Source organism: Aphelocoma coerulescens, chromosome 27, assembly GCF_041296385.1.
Source record: "Aphelocoma coerulescens isolate FSJ_1873_10779 chromosome 27, UR_Acoe_1.0, whole genome shotgun sequence".
NCBI classification, from domain to species: domain Eukaryota; kingdom Metazoa; phylum Chordata; class Aves; order Passeriformes; family Corvidae; genus Aphelocoma; species Aphelocoma coerulescens.
Genome location: NC_091040.1, coordinates 3052371 through 3072330, shown reverse-complemented (window position 1 = coordinate 3072330; position 19960 = coordinate 3052371). Strand labels below are relative to the sequence as shown.

Below are 19960 nucleotides of genomic sequence, written 5' to 3'. Positions count from 1 at the left end.
TGCTCAGGAGGGAGCAGGAGTGGGGCTGTCTCCATGGCAGGGAGACAAGTAACTTTTCATTAGTCCATTTAGGAATTCCTTTCAAACAGGAACGCTGACCCACCCGAACTCATTAAATAACGCTAATGGTGCTGCCCAAGTAAATACTCCAGCTGCCACCTGCACCGCCAGCCAACACTCGCTGCCCTCTGCCCTTCTGGGAGCAGAGGTTTCCCAGTCTAATTGGATACACGTGCTTCTCTCCTGACACCGATGACCTCCGACACAGCACAGGATTCTCACGCTGCAGTGACTGGGTCCCTGCAGCTCCATCCCAGTGCTGCAGGAGCAAGGCAGTGCGTGCTGGGGCTGACAGGAGCCGGGAGCTGGGACAGGAGTGGAGACACCAAACCGTGGCGAGAAGAGAGAACGAATCCAGGCCATGCTTGCCACTGAACTGATTAAACCCGAGCTCTGAAACTCTTCTTCTGTCCTCCAGCCAGTGAGCACTGTATAACTTCATTACTCCACATCCAGGAGACACTGAGGGATGTGGGCAATTCATTATCATCTGTCCCATTTCATTTCCCTGCCTGTCAGCGCTGGCATCCTGGTGTTCACAGACAAGTCAGGGTTTCAAGGTGTGATCTGAGGCTGAAGGCCAGTGCTCCTGCAGCACGGTTCTGACAGGACCCTTGCAGCCCCATTAGTCTTGGGGGCCCCTCAGCAGCACCTCGGGGGGCTCAGGGATTTTGTGCCACCCGCGGGTGTGGCACCACCATCACCAAGATCGGGGCTTTAAGGGCTTGAATTCAGAGCTGCCACTGTCAGCAGGCACCTCAAGTGCTGGGAGTGCAGCATCATTCTGGGGAGCCCTGACCCCCAGCTGAGTGGAATGCGGGAGTGAGGGATGGTTTTGGACCCTGGTTTCTGACTCCTCTCTTCCCCATGGCTCTGGTGCCATCACGCTGTCCCCTATCAGACAGGTCCTTCCTGCTGGCACTGCCAGCTCGATCATGTTCCCCCCAGGCTGCTCTGAGCAGCTACACCAGGCTGTTCCTCCCCAGCCCCAGGGCGGCAGCAGTGGGTCCTGCTGGGCGCTCGCCTCAGATCCTGGTGACTAATTGCTCTGCAAAGAGCATTTCTCACAAGTTTCTTTCATGAGAAATGGTAACAAGGCTTTGATTTAGCTCTTATTTTCCTTTCTTCCTGTCTTTTTTTCTCCCTTCCTACCCCAAAAGCAGAAGCCCCTTTGATCGTGTGGGTTCAGGCTCCGTAACAAGCATCTCTGTTTGTGTCGGGGAGTTGTCAGTGTGGTAACATGACAGCACGTCTCCTCGTTGCCTCACACACAATGAATTATTCCTTCCACTCTTTCTTTGCACCATCTCTGGGATAAATTACTGCTCCCAGATGGGTTTGTCACTCAGTGAAGCATCCTTAACCTCTGAGATGATCCCTGCTCAGCATGGAGTGCCGGCCACTGTGGCTCACCCAAGGCTGCAGCAAAACGTTGGAGTGGGGAGTTGTCAGCCTAGCTTGAAAGCAAATTGCTTCGCCAATTTATTTTCTTCCTTGTGTATGAACATATTTTTCTTAAAGGGATGCTGTCACATTAAATACGGAGCTGCCAACTGCAGGCATTAAAAAATCATGGGTCGTCCCATTTTCCTTCCTCCCACTCTAAATTCTGAGAAAACAATAAATTCGGGGTTCTTTTTACTTGTCATCTCCCTTTCAGCTCGAGATGCTTTCTCTAACTTTTCTCAACAGCTGGGAGGTTTGGGAGCTTCAGCACCGCGACAAGTGCCACGGAACTGGGGCAGATCGGGCTGGTGGTGGGGTGGCCCCTCAGCCACGTCATTGGGGTGTCCGGCTGTCCCTGGACCCATCTTCCCAGAGCTCTGGGCCAAGGGCAGACCCAGAGCAGTCCTGGGCCAGGGCTCAGGAGCCTCCCCTCCCATCAGAGCTGATGGGACTGAGCCATGTGCTGGTAAGGAAATCTTCCCCAGATCTGTCCGTGAAGGGCGTTCACTGTCAACAAGTAGCCTGAACTCTGTGTCACTTCGTCACATCTCCTGTGACAGATGCAGAAAGTCCTTTGCAGCCTTTATGTTTCCAAGCCCTTTTTTTAGGGTAGGTGATGAAAGTAGTTTTGTTATACTTTGACAAAGTGTATTTCCATGCAGCTTTGCTGAGCTGGGGAAGGGAATCAGGCATTTTTCAGACTGAACAACCTCGTGGCAGTTTCTGGAATATGTGTCTGAGGAATTTGGGATGGGATCATGTCTGATCTGGTGTCAGGTATCAGAAATCTCTCATATATAAGGGATCTGATTGAAAACAGGTTCCATCTGGGGCTAGGTCAGTGCTTTCCCTTTTTTCTGCTGCAGGGAATCTCCCTCCCACAGCTGCAGGTAGGAACAAGCCTCTTGCTACTCTTGAATTTTAAAGAAGAATCTCTTCCAAAGCTGCACCATACTGCAGCCTCGCAGCTCAGCAGGGTTCAGCTGCCCCCCAGCCCCACCACATGGGCTCCAGAGCCTCCCCCAGCAGGGTGTTTGATAACATTGATTTTAATAAAGCTCTGGGCTTGTTTTGATGTACGGATCCAAAGCACTACATGGATTTAAACAGATCCCGTTGCAAATATCTCTATCTGATACCCCTGCTGTGACCGGACTGCAAATGTCACTTGCTTAGCACTATCAAATATTTAATTTACTTGTAACAGAGGAGCCTTTGAGAGCTCCAGCTTAAACTGGAGGTCTCCTGTTAGCCAGCAGCTCTCCACAAATTCACTTAAAAGCCAATTTCTGCCGTGAAAACCTCCTGACCCAGACGCAGGAGTGAGGGGAGCTGGGAGGGAAGACAATGCCCAGCTCTGCTGTGGGACCTGCTGGAACCCTACTCATCACTGTAAGTGCTCGTGGTGGGTGTCCTCACCTTTGCCAAGGGGAACACGTGGGTGGGGAGTGGGACCAGCACTGCCAGCACCACCAGGGTGCTCTGCCAATGCTTGTGGCGTTGTGCCTCCAGTGGCACCGCTGCTGACCCAGCTGTTGGTGCCTGCAGTGGGGGTGGAAGGTCCTCAGGAGCTGGCCTGGATCTCATTCTGGATCCTGCACTTGTGGAAAATCATCTTCTCTGGGAATTTCCCTGTGGCAGCTTCAGCGAACAGCGAGGGGAGCACGAGGTGCAGCCAGGGCTCAGACCCTCCCTGTGCATCACCTGGTTCTCTGAATTTTATTTCCCAAGAGAGCACAGTGGCTCTGTGAGACGTGGCTCTGCCCTAATCTTGTGGTGCTGACCACAAGAATCCTGAAGGATGCTGTGATCCTGTCAGGTTCTCCTCGGCCAGCGGAGTGGCTGGGGGCACACGGCCAGTGGGGGCAATGAATCACGGAGACTCAGTCCTTCCTCTCCCACTGCTCCCTGTGCTGTGCTCACACCTACAGCCGAACCCTGGGACGGAATCTCACACTCCCTGCCTCTGTTTGCTTTGCTGTTTTCGCTGCTGGTTTGAGAGCAGGTGGCACTGCCCAGGTTTTGCTTCCTAGAGTGGATGGGCACATTCCCTGCCCCGCTGCAGAGAAGCAGCATTGTTCCCTCCATGGCGTCTCCTTCAGCTGGGTTTCAGCTGTCCTCACTGCCCGGGAACAGGGCTGGGATCTGCTGATTCAGGGGATGCACAGCCCTGCGGTGTTAATGATCTTGATGTGCAAAGGAGAGGGCAGGCGCAGAGGCACCGTGCTCCGTGTGATGCTCCCTGCCCTCTCGGGAGGCTGCAAGATGTCCCACTGCCCTTCAGCATGTGGGAACGGGGCTGAGGGGAACCCTGAGAGCATCTGAGGGTAAGAGCTGGGCATTTGGGGGATTCACAGCTGAGGGCTGCGGATGGTCTGAGCCCCCTGTGTGCCGTGGTGCCCGTGCCAGGAGCCAGCCTGCAGTCCAGAGCCCCTGGGGAGAGACAGCTCACACTAATCCTTGCTCTGACAACGGATGGTTTACGGACTGATCCTAAAATGTGCCTCGCTCTGGCATTAGCAGAGTGGAGCATATGTCGGGGCTGGGGGGGCAGCTGGTTTGATGCAGTGTTATGAAATGCTGAAAGTGCTGCAGGCATGGCCAGGCCCCTCCAAAACCTGCAGTCTGCCTGGATCTGCTCAGCTCTCAGGCTGGGACGTTGAAGCATCTCCTGATGCAATAGCAGGTCCCCTGGGCCACCTCCACGTCCAGGGCAGAGCCCCCTGTGCCCACTGCAGCGAGGCCAGTGGCCTTCCCATCCCTCCACCAGCAGCTGGTGCCTCTTTACGAAGTTGCACAGGGAATTCTCTGGGCCCAGCCTTCGAGGCAGCGTGGAAAGCTGCCCCATTCCCCCAGCTCCCCTGTCACTGAGAGCTGCTGTCAGGTGCATCCGCCTGCTCTTGGCTCAAGGTGGCTCCTCCAGTGCCACCCCCTGCCAGCTGGCGCCCACTGCCCCGCGTGACGCTCCGGGCTCTTTGGGAACTTGCTGAGCCACAAGGCACCAACTCGGACGTGCCGGCTCTCGTCCGGAGGCTGCTGATGAGGGCTGATTTAGTGGCGATCGAACCGCATTTGAAGTGCTCCTTGAAATATGAGACAAATGTCTGGAACTCTCCGGGCGTAGGGGCGGCTGTGGTGCCCTGACGGCCGTGGCACAAGGGCAGGAGCCAGCTCAGCTCGGCGGTGCCAAGGGCAGGGCTCGGCGTCCCCTTCACCAGCACCAGGTAGGAGCCTCCTGTGCCAGGCTGGGGCACCAGGTGCTGCCTCTTCAGCATTGCTTTATCCTGAGCCCAGATGGGTGGGTGGGCTGGAAATTGCCTGTGCCAGTGGTGAGGAGTCTGTGAGGAGGCAGGATGGTGGGGCTGCTGCCACAGGGGGTCTGGGGCTCCCTGGTGGCTCTGGAGGGAGGCACAGTCAGGGGCCCTGGTGCAAACATGCACGGGAGTGGCAGAATCACAGAGCTGCTTAAGGGTGCAGACCCTGAGCTGATGGGATGCAGTGGGTGAGGGTGAGGGTGAGGGTGAGGTGAGGGTGAGGGGTTGTGGCAGCTCTGGCTTTCCTGAGGGTCCTTACAGATGTGAACAAGGACCGTGAAATTGGTCCTTACTCAGGGGGTTTGAGGGAATTTGGTGACAACTGTTGGTGGCCACTTTCATACCAACACTTTCTTTTACTTCTGCTGCTTTCATTTACTGTTGTGTGTATTCAGCTGGAGGCAAGGAAGGTGGATTCAGTAGAATGGAGTCTAGTGAACTCAAATAAGATTTTTTTTCTTCAGATTTCTTGCTCTCTGACCAAACTCATGCACTTTCTGTTCAGGTGGTGTTTTCCCTGATCCCATGTCACTGAATGGAGAGATCTCCCAATTAGCTGCTGTCAGGTCCCCTCAGCTCTGTGGCAAAGGCAGTTTGACCTGGGGGGAGGTTCTGGTCCCATGTGTTGGCTCTGTTGAGTTCAGGCCAAATAAAAGTCCCATGGGACACAAACTGGTGCTGATGGCAGGAGGGAGCATGAGGGTCTGTGCTGGGGTAGGACTCTGAGAGAACATCCCTGCACAGATGTTCAGGCTGCATGTGCATGGGAACCTCTGATCAGGCTGGGATAACAGCACTCCCTGTGCCCAGGGTGGCCTTGATGGGTCTGTCCCCAGGTTTCCAGAACACAGGAAATGAGGGAAAGGACCTGACCTGCATCAAACCTGCTCTCTCATCAGGATTTGTAGCTTGGCCAGAACCCCACTGCCCCGCTGATGTATCTCATGCCCAGCCAGTGGCTTTTCTGGGATGCTGTGGGATGCTATGGGATGCTGTAGGATGCTGCTTCAGCACAGTGTGTGGGCACAGAGCCACTTCCAGTGAATGCAGCCTGTGCGGGAAGTTGTGGTTTCTGGAGTTTGCTTTGCATTCAGGAGCTGAGTAAAGGATGTCCCAGCGTGGGTCTCCTTCAAAAAATCAGCAGCCAAAAGGACGTCCCCTGTGGGACTGGCAGAGCCCTTGGCTCTGAGGGAAGGGCAGCAAGAAGTGCAGGTGGCAGGGTGCCATCGGGGTCCTGGGAGGTGTCATTGATGCTGATCAGCCAGGTCAAATCTGGGCAGCGGTGGGTGCAGCTCATCACCCCCCATCCAGGAGAACCCTTGGGAAGACTACCCAAAAATTTGCAACTGCTTGTGATCCTCCTGCATGGAGGAGACAAAAGCTTGACCTCACTGGTCCTGGGGTGGGATGGGTGGTGGAGCTGGGATGTGGTGACCCTACGTACTAAGCTGGGTTTGACTCAGAGCCCCTGAATCACCCTGGGGGTGTCACTTAACCTTCACCTTGCCTTAGTTTCCCTCCTGTGAAAGGTAACAGCCAACCCCCCCCCCCCCAAAAAAAAAAAAATTCCTCAAGGCTTTGCTGAAAAGGTGAAATCTGCCCCAAAGGAGCCGTCAGCCAGGGCGCCGCCAGCCTGCACACGAGCCATGACCTGTCCTGTGACCTGTCCCAGCCACAAGCCACCCGGTTTGTGGCCCTGACACCTGAGAAGCAGAACAGGCGCAGAAGAAATTAAGTGAATGAGACAACAAGTGTGTGTGCAATTAGGACAGACCTTCAAACGCTGCCCCGGGAGCCGGTACAGGAGTTGCTGCCTAATCAGAGCAACAGCAATGCCCGTTTTAAAGACGAGGGAGACTTTGGGGATACTTTGTCCACATAATGTTCCAATTTTAGCTCTGCGTCCTGGGATGTAATTGCATTAAAAATACCCGGGGAGGGGGAGGATGCCAAGGGCACCCGGCGACCTGCCTCGGCTGGCGTGTCCCCACCAGCGTGCCGCGTGTCCCACTGCGTCCCTGAGGCCCCGTCTCACATTCCTGGTGCTGATCGTCTCCCAGATCTGCTTTCCGGTTGCTCTGCTAATGGTTATCCTGGGAAAGGCCTCCAGCTCTGTTATAACAGCTCGTGGGAAAACCTCCCGCTCCTTTTGGCTAAACAGGACTACTGATGGAGACACTCGTGGCCACCTCCGGGGTGCAGGAAGGCGCAGGATGGGGCCGAGACCCGCTGAGGAGAGGGGTGCTCACCCGGTGGGTGGGTGAGTGGCAGCGCACCCCCGCCCTGCGACGGGGAACGCGCTGCCCTATGTCCCTGCTGTCCCCAGTCCCCGCTGCCCCCTATTACCCACTGTCCCCCCTCCCTGTTGTCCTCCTGTCCGCGCTGTTCCCCCGTGTCCCCCCGTGTCCCTCCGTGTCCCCGCTGTCTCCTCGTGTCCCCCCGTGTTCCCCGCTGTCCCCCCGTGTTCCCCCGTGTTCCCCCGTGTCCCTCCGTGTCCCCGCTGTCCCCTCGTGTCCCCCCGTGTCCCCCCGTGTTCCCCCCGTGTTCCCCCGTGTTCCCCCGTGTCCCTCCGTGTCCCCGCTGTCCCCCCGTGTCCCCCCGTGTTCCCCCCGTGTCCCCCCGTGTCCCCCCGTGTCCCCCCCGTCCCCGGTCACCGCGGGACCGGCGCGGAGCGGTGGCGCCACCGCGGGGCCGCGGCCGGGGCTGCAGCGCCCCGAGCCCCCCCCCCGCGACTCCCCGGTGGGCCCGGGGACCGAACCCTCGTGGCCTGCTGGGCGCTGAGTGCTGGGGGGGGCGGCCACGCCGGCACGACACAGCAGGGTTTGGGCTGAGCCTGAGCCAAAGCCCCCGGTCTGGTCCCTGCTGTCCGAGGAGCGTGCGGGCAGCTGAGTCCCGCACGGTCCCCGTGCAGCCCTGCCGAGGGTGCCGGGAACATCCCTGCAGGGCACCCTTGGGTCCTGCCTGGCCGCCCACAGACACCGCGGCCCCTGCCTCGGCCCCTTGGGGTGTCTCGGCGCAGCGTGCCTGCGGGTATTTGTAAGCCGCAGCTGCCAGCTCCAAGGTGGTAACTGGATCACAGGGCTCGGGTGACCTTCGCGCCTCCGAGGCTGTTCTGGATGTCCCACCGATTCCCAGCTCAGGGTCAGGCAGCAGGAACAGTGTCCCTGCAAGGCAAAGGCCGCCGGAGGGCTATCCCCAGTTGACCCCAGTCCCTCCATGGGCAGCTCTTCTCTGTGGTGTCCCTGTGTGGGTCTGGGGCTCCAGCTCCCGATGCAAGTTGGTCCCATAGAGCCCCATGTTCAGGACAGGCACCTGCCGATGGTGCCAGTGCCGGTCGTTCTCCTGCCGTGGTGGGGACGGGCTGTGGGACACCCGCACCGCACACAAGTCCTGCCAGCTGAATCTCTTGCCTGCAGAGAGTTGGTTCCCTCCTAACTCTGCCTCGGGCCAACCCACAGTGCTGCCCACGAGTGAACAGAGACTTGACCTGACACGAGGAGTGTCGTCTGGAGCTGGAAACTTGGAAGAAGTGGGTTATTCTCTACTCCAGCACTAACCTCCTGGGAATGCTGCTGCTCATGTCATCTTGCCCAAACGCTGTTGCACTTGCTCAGGGATCCCTCCCAGATTCAGACACACCACAGGCGTGGGACCTGTGTTGGGCTCTCCTGCCTCACCCGGCACCTGTTCCTGTCCCTCTGTCCTCACAGTGGGTCTGTCCTTCCTCCTGCAGGCATGAAGCGACCCCTGAGCCCATCCCACAGCCCCGAGAGTGCAGTGCAGCTGGTGGAGGAGGCCAGCTGCCCCCCCAGCCAGCCTGAGCAGCGCATGAAGCGGGAGAAGAAGCACCAGTCGTTCACGCTTTGCGAGGTCTGCAATATCCAACTCAACTCGGCTGCACAGGCGCAGATCCACTACAACGGCAAGTCCCACCAGAAGCGCCTCAAGCAGCTAAACAAGGGGAAGATGCCAGCGGCCCAAGGTAGGAGCCCACCCAGCAGGTCAAGGTTGCCCAAAGGCTGCCCTTGCTCTGGCACAGCTGCTCCGTTGGGCTCGTGGAAAGTGCAGAAATGCTGTATTTTGTCCTTGGCATCTGTCACTTGCTAGTCTACCTGAACTGCAGGGCTTCCCCCAGCTGTCACTGCCAGTCCTCCGGAGGTTTTGGGGCCCAAGAGTCCGTGCTGCAGTGGCAAAGAGACAGACACACGTGGGTCTGTCCGTGTGCAAGTGTGGTTGCTGGTGCTCTGTCTCTGTGGGTGTCTTCTTGAGTTCTGTAGATAGTTTGTGCAGCAAGGACATGAGCGTCCAAGGTTGGAGTAGCTGTCAGTTGCTGGGCTACTGGATGCTGCTTTCCAGGTGCCAACCTGACCATGTCCCTCCAGGCTCCTGCTGTGCACATGTCCTGTATCTGTAGTGAGTTTGATTCAAAATGCTGCTTAGATGCTGGTGCTGAGGCCCCTCACCTGTTGGCTGTGGCACACGGCAGGAGTGCTGGCACATGCGGGTGCCGTGCTGCTGGGCAGGAGCTTGTGCAAGGGCAAGGACTCACTTGCCCTCTGTGCCATCTGCCAGCATTCACCTGGCCGGGCCCAGCTGGCTGCTGCAGATTTTATGCACAAAAGCAGGGAAATGTGCCCAGAAATGTCACCCTGTCAGCATGGCTGACCTGCTCTGCCTTTGGCTGTGAGGGTTTGTGATTAGCAGCAAACCAAGGGAATTTCGTAGAATCACAGAATGCCTTGAGATGGAAGGGACCTTAAAGATTATACGGTTCCCTGTTCCTGCTCTTACTAGAGACTGGGCAGGCTGGAGCCATAAATTCCTAGCATGGCAATAGTCATCTCTGTGCCAAATCCTGCCCTGACTGGTGCTGGTTTTGTTTGGGTAAGGCCTGGGATATGCAAAGGAGCAGGACTCTTCATCAGCGTTACTGACACATGGAAATATTGCCGGCTATTTTAATGGGGAACAGGCTCATAAATTCCAGCCTGCAGCTTCCAGCTTCTCCCCTCAATCTGGTTGGGGTCTGATGGGAGGCTGTCCAGGGATGTATTTCCTACTGAGCCAAAGAATCCCGGAGCATGCCAGTCTGCTCTTTGTGCTTCTGCACTGTCCCTGACCTGTGCCAGTGCCGGGGTGCGCAGCCCACGCACCCCTGGGGCCCCGCCGTGTCAGCCCCACACGCTCCGCTCTGCCGGGCACGGCGCAGTCGCTCCCGTGTGCGCAGGGCTCTGATCTGCTTATGTGGGGAAATTGCAGGCGGCAGCTGCTCCCCGCGCCTCCCCGTCCCTCCTGTTCCCGCCGGAGCTGACCTCTCCCTGCACTTTTGGTTAAAAATGTCACTTCCAGTGTTGTCTCTGTGAGCCTTTCCCAGCCTCCTGAGGCGTGACCCTGGGCGGCTGGGAACTGACCGATGTGACTCCTGTGCCCTCTCCGTACCAGGGGTACTTGGTGCCACATGCGTGCCCCCAAAACCCAAAGGGGACCAGCCCTGTCTGCCTTGCCCCAGTGAGGTGAGGACAAGAGCAGGACAAGGTCCTGGCTGGGCTGCAGCGCATGGGCAAGAGGGCACAGGCAGGGCTGGCAGGATGATGGGGTGCTGGGGAAGCCCTGCCCTGCCTCATCACACTCCTCTAGAAGCCCTTCACCAGCCAGACCTGCACCTTCGGGTACTGAGAAAATGCATCTGCCTGCGGTCCTGGGAGCAGTCACTCCTTCCTGGGCAGCTGCCTGCTCTGGTGCTGGGCTCAGCTTGGCACAGCCCACAGACAGGAATGGCTAACACGGGTCTCCAGTGGCGTGTCAGTACTGGGGGAGCCTTGGGAGGTTAAAGACAGTGGATTAAATGAAGTAATTGAGTTAGACAAAGATGGGATGTTCCTCTGGGCTGGAATCTCTGTCTCACGCTGACATCTACAGCTACATCAAAGGCAGCTTCCCAGCCACCACTCAATCTCCCCTTTCCCCTCTGGCTCCTCGGATCTGTTCTTCCCGCACAGGCTGTGATCGCTGGCGTCTTGTGGAGCAAAGCTGCAGAGGAGCGTCACTGGCAAACATGCTAATCAGTGTCATTACAATTCATTAGCTCTGTACCAGAAAGCCCTCAACTTAAAAACAAATTATTGCTTATTAGACGTTTCATTTTGCAAGACAGGTCCCAGGTCCTTGTTGTCCTGTATGGAATCACGGTGAAGGTGGTGATTAGATACAGGGTGCCCACAGATGAAAGACGTTTTCGTGTTGCAGATGCCAGTTCTAATCCAACTGGGTCATGAGTGATTTAATTACTGCCTGTGATTTCCCAGGGAGCCCAAGCGATCTCAGTTTGCTCTGAGAGTCCTCGGGAAGCAAACCACTGTCTAGTGCTGAATGAGCAGGAAGAGCTGAGCCACCCCAAAATGGGGACTGGTGGGTGCAGGGGCATGGACAGGGGGCTGCTGCTTCCCCTCGTCCTGGGTGATCTCTGGGGCTCCCATTGCAGGAAATGCTGAGCTGGGCCATTTCAGGAACTTACACCCTGATCCAGTGCTTTCCCCAAAAGGGCTTTCCACCGGTGTCTCAAAAAAGTCATGGGATGCAAAGAACAGCTCACACTCGCTGCTACCAGAGCATTGTCTCTGGGCTGTGCCAGCTCACATCTCCCTGAAAGGCAGCGGGAAGCACTCTCCTTTGGAGCATGAGGCTCTGGTTTCCCAGGCAAATCTGAGCTGACAGCAGCTCATACGCCTTTGGCCAGGGTCTGTGGGAAGGACACACTGCTCAGGCATCTCCTGTGCCAGGAGGGTTCACACAAAGCCCCGAGCCCAACTCAAACCAATTTTCTTGGCTTTGGGAGCTGCTGAGCTGCTCCCCCAAACTAAATGCCAAGGCAGAGCCAAAACACCTGGAGGCAGCTGTGCCCTGGGGCTGAGTTGTGTCACAATCTCTTCCTCCTCTCCAATATCCCATGGCATTACATACCCTGAGCCTCTCCCTGGCTGCCCAATGCTGTCACCCCGCCTCACACTGGGGCTGCCTGGTGCTGTCCCCCCACTCAGCAACACAGCCCTGGAACAACAGTTCCTTGCAAAGGGAAAGGTTCTGGTTTTCCCAATTATCTGCTGAAATGTCTGTCCATGCGTGTTTGGAGCAGAAAGGTTTGAGATGAGCAGAGAAATCGCTGTGACAGCTTCAGCATCACTGGGTCTGCAGCAGAGAGTGGGGCCCTCGGGAGGGGACGTGGGGACCCTGGGGGAGCCTGGGCTGCTCCGAGAGTCAGGGGGGGCTGGCGGCTGCTGGTGGGATTATCTTGGGTTTCACGGGGGGTGCCAGATGAACTCCCTGATTTTGATGGCTGGCAGGGAACCCACTCCCTTTGAACAGCTCCTGCAGAGCTGGGGTCATGGTGCCTGAGGCTGGGTTGTTGCCTGTTGCACTGACCAAGGAGTCCATGGCTGTGCTCTGTGCTGGGCTGGGACAGCCCTGCTGGGAGACAACTCCTGAAAACCACCCAGAGCAGCACCTGGAAAGCCGTGCCCTGGGGTGGACAGCAGCAGAGGGAGGGGAACTGGTGCACCTGACCATGGGCAATCTAGCAGGTGTGTGATCCCACTCCATGATGCTGCTCCATGATCGTGCTCTGTGGTCCTGGGCCATGTTCCTTTTCCATGACCCTGCTCTGTGTGCTCCAGCATCTCACTGCTCATCTGCATTTCCTCCTCCTTCCCCCACTGCTCTCTGCTGTCGCAGCCTTCCAGCTGTTCATTACCCAGCAAACGGGTGCCAATCTGTTTCAGGGATGTTCAGAGGGGCTTTGTCTGCAATGATCCCAATGTATTGATTGAAATAATCTGCAAACATGTGGGATTAGGGTTTAATTGGGATTAATCAGGGTGCAGCAGTTATTTCACCACTAGGTTGGGACTGGGACGTTCTCACATCTGCCCTTGATGGAGCTCCTGGCTGTGCTCAGCCTTGGTGCCTGCCAGGTCCAGCTCCAGCAATGCCAGAAGAAAAGTTGTTCTTTCTTGTTTCCTCCTTAACTCCTGCAGTGTTTTGCTGCTCTCCTGCTATTGGGACCTTTTGGAGAAGTTTGGCAAGGACAGGACAGGATCTGGCTGGCATGGGAGCCACTTAACAGCGTCCATCACTGAGTACATTGGCAGCACATCGGGCTCTCCCAAACTCCCCAACAGCAGATCCATGCCCAGCCTAAGTGTTAAAGGGGATTTAACATTTGGGTGAGACTGGGTGCTGATCAATACCTTGTGCCCAAGCGGCACCAAGGTTCAGATTTTAAGCTTCTGTGAATTTATGGAGGACAAACATACGGAGTCCTCTTGCTCTGTTGGCCTCAGCTGCTCCCTTCAGCTGTGAACAAAGATGAGCAAAAATAGCTTTTCAGATCAGATTTGAATAACCTGGAATTTCAGTGGGAGAAATATAATGTTTTTTTCATGTCTTAGAGATACTGGCTGGGATTAGGAATAATTTGAAGAAGCTCAGTTGGGTAATTGTACATTTTCCTTCCCTCTGCTCATTCTCAGGCTTCTCCCTTCCCATTGGGGTGTATGGATGGGGTGCAGGGATGTCCCTTGGGGCTCCTGGGGGCAGAGCTCGGAAGGCTGAGAAGGGAAGGGATTTACCCCTGTCACTGGGGACTGGCAGAAAAGCCCCGTTTCACTAAATGCTCTTGTTCTACCAAAAAAGCCAATTTCTGTGGGGGGAAAGGACCTGTGGGCTCCATGTGAGAGGCAGCGCACGAGCCCAGACCCCGCACATCGACTTCGTGCTCGTCCATGAATCCGGAGGAAACTGCTCCCTTTCTACATCCTTAGAAAATACCCCTCTAGCTTGCTATCCCTCCAAAAAGCCCAGCTACTCAGCTTTTTGTGGATTAATAACTGTAGCATAATTAATCTCTGATTTAATTGAGTCAGTAAGTTCAAATAGAAAATGAATTGATTAGTGGTCAGCTTTGGCTGGAAGGTTTTTGTGGTGTGGAGCCCTCCCCACCAGGACCCTGACCTCCAGCTCTGCACCCGAGTTCTGGTCAGAGCTTCGGGGATATTTTTCCCTGACGCACTTATTCTAAAAAGAGCCTTAAAATTTAAACTCTTGGCCATAAAATGACACGGAGAAGCTGCAGGGCTTTGCTTGTGCTACTGGGGCATGAAGGAGGTGGGAGGTCCCCACGACACGGGCTTGAGGCACCCAGGCGGATGCTTCAGCTGCATCCATGGAAGGGCTTTGCTTTAAGAAATACAGAGACCAAGCCAAAATATATCAAGGTAAGATTATATATATCAAGTATCATCTTTGTGTGGCCTGGTGGGGGATGCCCGGGCCACGGGGGTGTCCGGGTGCCGCTGGATGTGGTGCTGGCAGAGGCTGTGCTGCGCTGCTGGCAGTGGCGATTTTTCCCAAAATCAGGAGGAAATTGCCTCGTGTTATTTTTAAGCCCTGCAGTTGTGAGCCATTTCTCTTTAATCGTGGATTTTGCTGTCACTTTCTTCCAGTCGGTTTGCTGTCAAGTTGCCTCAATAGTGTTTCACGGCCACTCAGCTCAGGGCTGCGACACACGTGACATTAATTAGAAGTGGATTAAGAACAAGGAGGAACATGTAGCCATGGAATATTTCACAATTTCTCATGTAGCATCAGCTCAGCAGATTTGGAAGAGGAAAGCCAGGGATTTAAGTGGGGAAAAAATGGTCAAAGCAGCAGCTAAACTGTGAGCATGTCCCAACTCGTTGGCACCCGCTGATCCCCGTCCCGAGAGAGCTCTGAGCCTGAAGGGGCCTTTTCCAGGGCTCGATCAGCAGCTCTGAGCAGAGGGTGAGGTCCCCGGAATGGGGGTGATGTCCCCCTAGGAAGGGAGCCCAGTGCTGGGGATGCTCTAGGGTCCGGCTTCTGGCTCTTGTGGCAGCTCCAGGCATCGCATCCAGACGCATCCTGTTGCGGGGGCTTGGCTTTGCACCCCGAGCACTTGGGGGCTGCTGCGTCTTAAACACCCCCAGGGAGGGGTGAGGACATGGGCGATCCCCGGGGGGCTCTGCTGTTCTGAGGGACGGAGGCAGCCACTGTCCTGCTCTGACATGGGAGAGAGGCGAGCATCCCACCGCATCCCACAGCACCCGGCTGCATCCCCTGGCTTCCCGCTCCCACCCCGGCTGTCACAGGGGATTAGAGGCGCTGGATGGAACAGGTCGTGCCGGGCTGTGCGTGCGAGGGCTGCGCGGCCGCCCCGCGCCCGGGCGCCGTCCCAAAGAGCACCGGGACTGAACGGGGGGGACTGGGGAGGGGTGACAGCCGCGGGGAAGTGACTTGTCCGGGTCTCAGTGATGGAAACGCCGCTCATCCCTCGCCCCCCGGCCTCCAGCCTCGGGCCTCTCTCCGTGCCCGCTGTGTCTCTGCGTGTGTGTGTGTGCACACGCGTGTGCTGCTCGCCCGGGGACGCGGGAGGAGCGAGCGTTTGGAGCCAGGCGAACGGGGAGGGGAGGCAGGTCGGGGGGAGCTGGGGGAGGGCAAGCCGGGGGTTGTGGGTAGGGTAGAGCTGTCACTGTGATTTAGGGTCGGCTGCTTAAACTGTTTTATGTTCCCAGACAGTAAGTCGTAAGCAATATAAAATTTTCTCTGAAGAGATGATCTCCCCTCGTCGTGCTTCTGCCTCTCTCTCAGAGTGAGCTCTCCTTTCCATAACCCCGTGGTGTCAGCGCGGGTGTGCACAGGGAGGAAGTGGGATTCTGGCCTTTGGAGCCGTGTCCACAGCCTGGGATTGGGAGCAGGGATGCAGGAGCCTGCTCTCTGGTCCTGGTGCTGTTGGGAAAGCTGGTGATGCTGAGAGCAGAGCGGTGCAGAGCTCTGGATGAGCTGGCCGTGAGGGACTGGTGTGCGTAGCTGTGTGTCCTTCCAGCACAAGGACTGTGGCCTTTCCCTGCAGCCTCCCCGGGCTGCCCCCAGCTCCCTGCTTGTGGAGCATGTGAGGCAGATCTGGGCTGTCAGAGCTGCTGGAGTTGCCAGGGCTGTTGGAGTTGCCGGAGCAGTTGGAGCAGGGCTGCCTCTGCCTGCTCACCTCAAATTCAGTTCCCTTCCTTTGTTATGCCCCTGAGTTATTGCTGCGTTTGGAAACTTGCCCACAACACTGCTCCAGCTCACCTTTGGTATTTTCTACAGCCACAGACTTATGAGGAATAGTTTCATTTATCTGGCCTGTGCCGTGCCAGCTGGAGTGTCTCGGTGTGCTCAGTGCTGTGGCATCAGAGCATGTGCCCAAATGATCTCCCCAGCCTCAGCAGCTCCCCAGGAGCCAAAGCTAAGCAGGAACCTGATGGGTGAGACCAGAGCCAGCATCACCCCTGGCTAATTAAGCATCCAGAAGATTTTGGGTAGCTGGTTTCTGTGCCAAACCCCAGCTGACTCCATATGGGCCCTGTAGCCCCCCAGGAAATCTGCACAGGGCTAGGGGGAACCAAAGTGTGTTGGCAAGGTGGAACCCGCTGCCCTGTCTCTTCCAGGAGGGCCCTTCTCATTTAGATGGAAAATATTACACTCTCTCTGAAACTATTTCCAGGTGTAATTTCCACCCCTTTTCTAGATAACTAAATATTTTTAGGTCATCCAGTTTCTCCACCCTATTCGCAGACCTGTTCTGGATGCCTCTGTAATTAGCCATCTCCCTGGGAAAGATGATGAAGGTGGGAAGCACAGGCTCGGCTCCCAAAGCCCTGCCCACCTTGGCTCATCCTTGGGGGTCAGAGCTGGGGTTCTGTGTCCCCTAGGGTTGCCAGACCCCTCCACTGACACATGGCTCCCAGGTTTGCTCTTTTTAGATGCATAAAAGCAGAAATCTGCAGGAAGGATTAATTGTAAAAATGGAGATTAATTTAAAAAAATGGATCTGGGTGGGCAGTGTGAACTCAGCAGTCTGGTGAATCTCTGTTTATCAGGGGGGTCACAGGGGGACTGTGAGCCACAAACCCCATTCTCTTTGTGTGGGAACCCCCCCGGGGGAGGAGGATTCAGCCCTTAAAATATGTTACCTTAATCCTGAGCAAACTCAGGAGCAGGAAAGGTCAGCGCCTGCCTTCCTGGCCCGGCAGGGATGAACCGCCGGCGGCTGCTTCAGCCGGAGCCTTCTGCTTCTGATGGGGCTCAAATTACAGAGCAGAAGAAAACCGATACACATCCTCCAGGTCTATCAGTCTTGATCCTATCTGGCGTCTTTCACCCCCAAATTATACCCTAAATCCTTGGTGAACAAAGTCAGCCAGAAAAGCTCTGGAAGGCTCAGCAGACTTGGGCAGGGGAGCACTTCCTGCTGGGCTTTTATCCCTGTCTCCCTTCTCCTTTATTGATGTGTTCATTGCCCAGCTCTGGTCAGTATTTGTCAGGCTGCTTCTGGAGTCTGAGGCTGGGAAGAGCCAGTCCTGGATGTCCTTCAGCCAGTGAAGAGTTTGACCCTGCCCCTCAGTAGGGTTTGGAGTAATCACTCTGTTACTGGAGTCTGTTCTCTCAAAGAGCCCAGTGAATTGGTGACATTGGTGCCCCATCCGAGCCCGAGCACCCTCCCTTTCTCCCTGCCCTCCCTCTCCCTTTAAGCCACAGGCAGGATTTGAGCAGACCTGCCCAAGCAAGCCCGGCTCTACAGTGGCTGCTGGCAAACGCTCTCCCTCTTAATGCATGTTTGGGATTTGCCTCTCCCGGGATGTGTGTGATGAGCTGCAGGCGGAGGGCTGGGGCCTGGGGCCATTTCACAAGGAGCCCTCTGGTTCTGTCCCCACGCTCTTGGGATGCTCAGCCATCAGTGTCCCGCAGGTGGATATCAACCTGTGTTGGAAAGTGGTGACCACGAGGGGCTGTGGCATCTGCCCCATGTTGGCTCTGGGGTTTTTTTAGTGCCTCCCATGGGATGGTGGAGCTGATTGCCATGGCCCCTGGGCACCCTTCTCAACCACTCTGGGGTAGATGCTTCAGCAGCTTCATCCCACAGCAGAGGGTGCGGGGAGCAGCAGCCACAGGCTTTGCTCCCTAGGATATGGGGCAGCTGGAGGCACCACTGGGAGGGGGATGGGGGGGTCTGGACCCCGTGGGAGGGTTTGTGCTGCTGCTGTATGCCAGCACTGGGGTACACGGACAAATATAGCAAGTTATGCACAGGACAGACCCACACTTCGGAGCTGGGAAATTCCAGTGATCCGCTGGGCTGGGCAGGGCAGGGAGGGCCGGAGGCGTTGATGGCAGGGGCTGTAATCAGCACCTGCAATTAGCCTCTGCTCCAGCTGGCCTCAAAGGCTCGGCCACAAAGCGCAGCATCCAACACCGCCGTTCCTCCCTCCCACCCCTCCGTGTCACTCCAGCTCGAGCCCTTTCAGCCACGGCAATGCCAGCCAGGACCTGCTCTCCTGGCTGGGATAAATGCAGCATGAGCCGCAGCTGGGAGAGGATTTATTGAGGGAATTGCTGGGTAGGACTGGAGGGGCTGGTCAGGGCTGGGGGCAAAGGTGAATGGAGGATGGAGCGGGGGTCAGGGGTGTATGTTGGTCCAGCCAGTCCATGCCAGAGGGGCTGGAGGTCAGGAGATGCCAGACTTGCTCGTGGCTTGTGGTTATCCCAGGGGAAAGGAGAACAGCCATCGTATGGTTGTCAGCCCCCTGCTCCTCGCAGTCTTTACATTTCCAGCTCCTGCTGCTCGACGCTCCTTGCAGTAACGCCAAACCGCTGATGACATTAAACAAATTAATATCGGGTTTAAATAGCCTGCAGGAGGCCGGGCCAGGCACGCGGGGCCAGCTGTCAATCCCGGATTAGCGAGTGCCCCAGCTAAACTTACTGCTGCTGTTAACAACCCTAACAGCAACACCCTGCCCGGGGCTCTGCCAGTGCTGCCCTGGTGCCAGCTGAGCCAGGGTGAAATTTGGGAGAAGGACCCATGGTGTGCCCTGGCCCAGCAGCAGTGCCCAGAGGGGCCCTGATGGCTTTAGTGCTTTTCAGTGCACCAAAATTCTGTAACTTACCCCAAAAGTGCCTGGTCTGGCTGTGGCACGCGGGAAGGGACTTGGTTTAATGTCTTTGTTTTCACTCTGCTTATGGCCCAGTGGTTTCTGCCCAACTCATTGAATTGTTTGACTTGAGGAAAATATTTAATTCCCTCCTCGTTCTTGTCTCCCATTCAGGGAGGCAGGGGAGGCGATTGTTTCCCCTTTTCACAAGCAGGTTTTTCATTTCCCTGTTTAAAGGGCAGCAATGTAAGCAAGTCATGAGCCTCGCCTCCTGAGAGGAAACCAAAAATCAGCACAGAGAAGGTGCTGCCATGGGGAGCCCAACTGCCACAGTCTTTGCTGATGAACTGATGGGGAGGGGAGTAGGCCCTGGGCTCATGGAAACCCCAACCATGGGGGACTGGGATGAGCACCCCACCCAGGCCAGGCTGTCCGTGTCCACTCGTGTCACCCCACAATGGCATGGTTGGGTCAGACCCTGTGTGTTTCCAGCGCTCTGGTCTGGGGCTGAACAGAGCAGGGACCCACGGCTGCCGAGCAGAGCTGCGGTCACCAGGCAGGGACACGCGGTCCCTGCCGCCGGGGAGCCTTTCCCGGGGGTGGGTGGCTGCCGCTGAGCCTCCCCTCCCCGAGCGAAGCCCGCGGTGGAGACCCACGGGGGCATTTCGGCACGTGTCACCCCAAAGCAGTCACCTTGGAGGACTCTCAGAGAGAGCCCCGGAGGCGCAGCGGAGCCGGTGAGGGTTCCCTCCCCTCGCCCCAAGTTTCGGGGCTCGGGCAGCCCCGGCGCGGGGGCGGCTGTGCGGGGAGGGGGAGCGCCCGGTCCCCCCGCCCATTTCCACGCTGATAGCCGGCACCTCCGGCAGCTTCTCCCCCCGCGCTCCTGCGGGGCCGAGGCGGGGCCGGACGCGGGGCGAGGGGCGGCAGCGAGCGGGGCGGCGGGAGCGGGGGTGCGCCCGCCCGGCCCTGCCCGCAGCTCTGCCCGGCGAACGGGAGGCACCAGCAGCGCGGAGGCGACGCAGCCGCATCCAAAATGCTTCTAGGTGGGTGAAACGCAACTTTCCCGCAGCCTCATCTCTCCCCGTCGCCCTCCATCTCTCTCCTCTCCATCGCTCCTTCATCCCCCGGCTCGCCGCTGGCGGAGCCGCTGCTCGGGGGTGC

The 19960-nt window shown here is 57.0% G+C and overlaps 1 protein-coding gene across 1 annotated transcript in view; it reads left to right on the top strand.

Moving 5' to 3' along the window:
* Positions 1 to 19960, top strand: part of ZNF385C (zinc finger protein 385C) — a 59576-nt gene that overhangs the window by 10211 nt on the left and 29405 nt on the right. Inside the window, 1 exon segment of the mRNA XM_068996225.1 lies at positions 8554 to 8802. Within this exon segment, the coding sequence (XP_068852326.1) occupies positions 8554 to 8802 (249 nt within the window).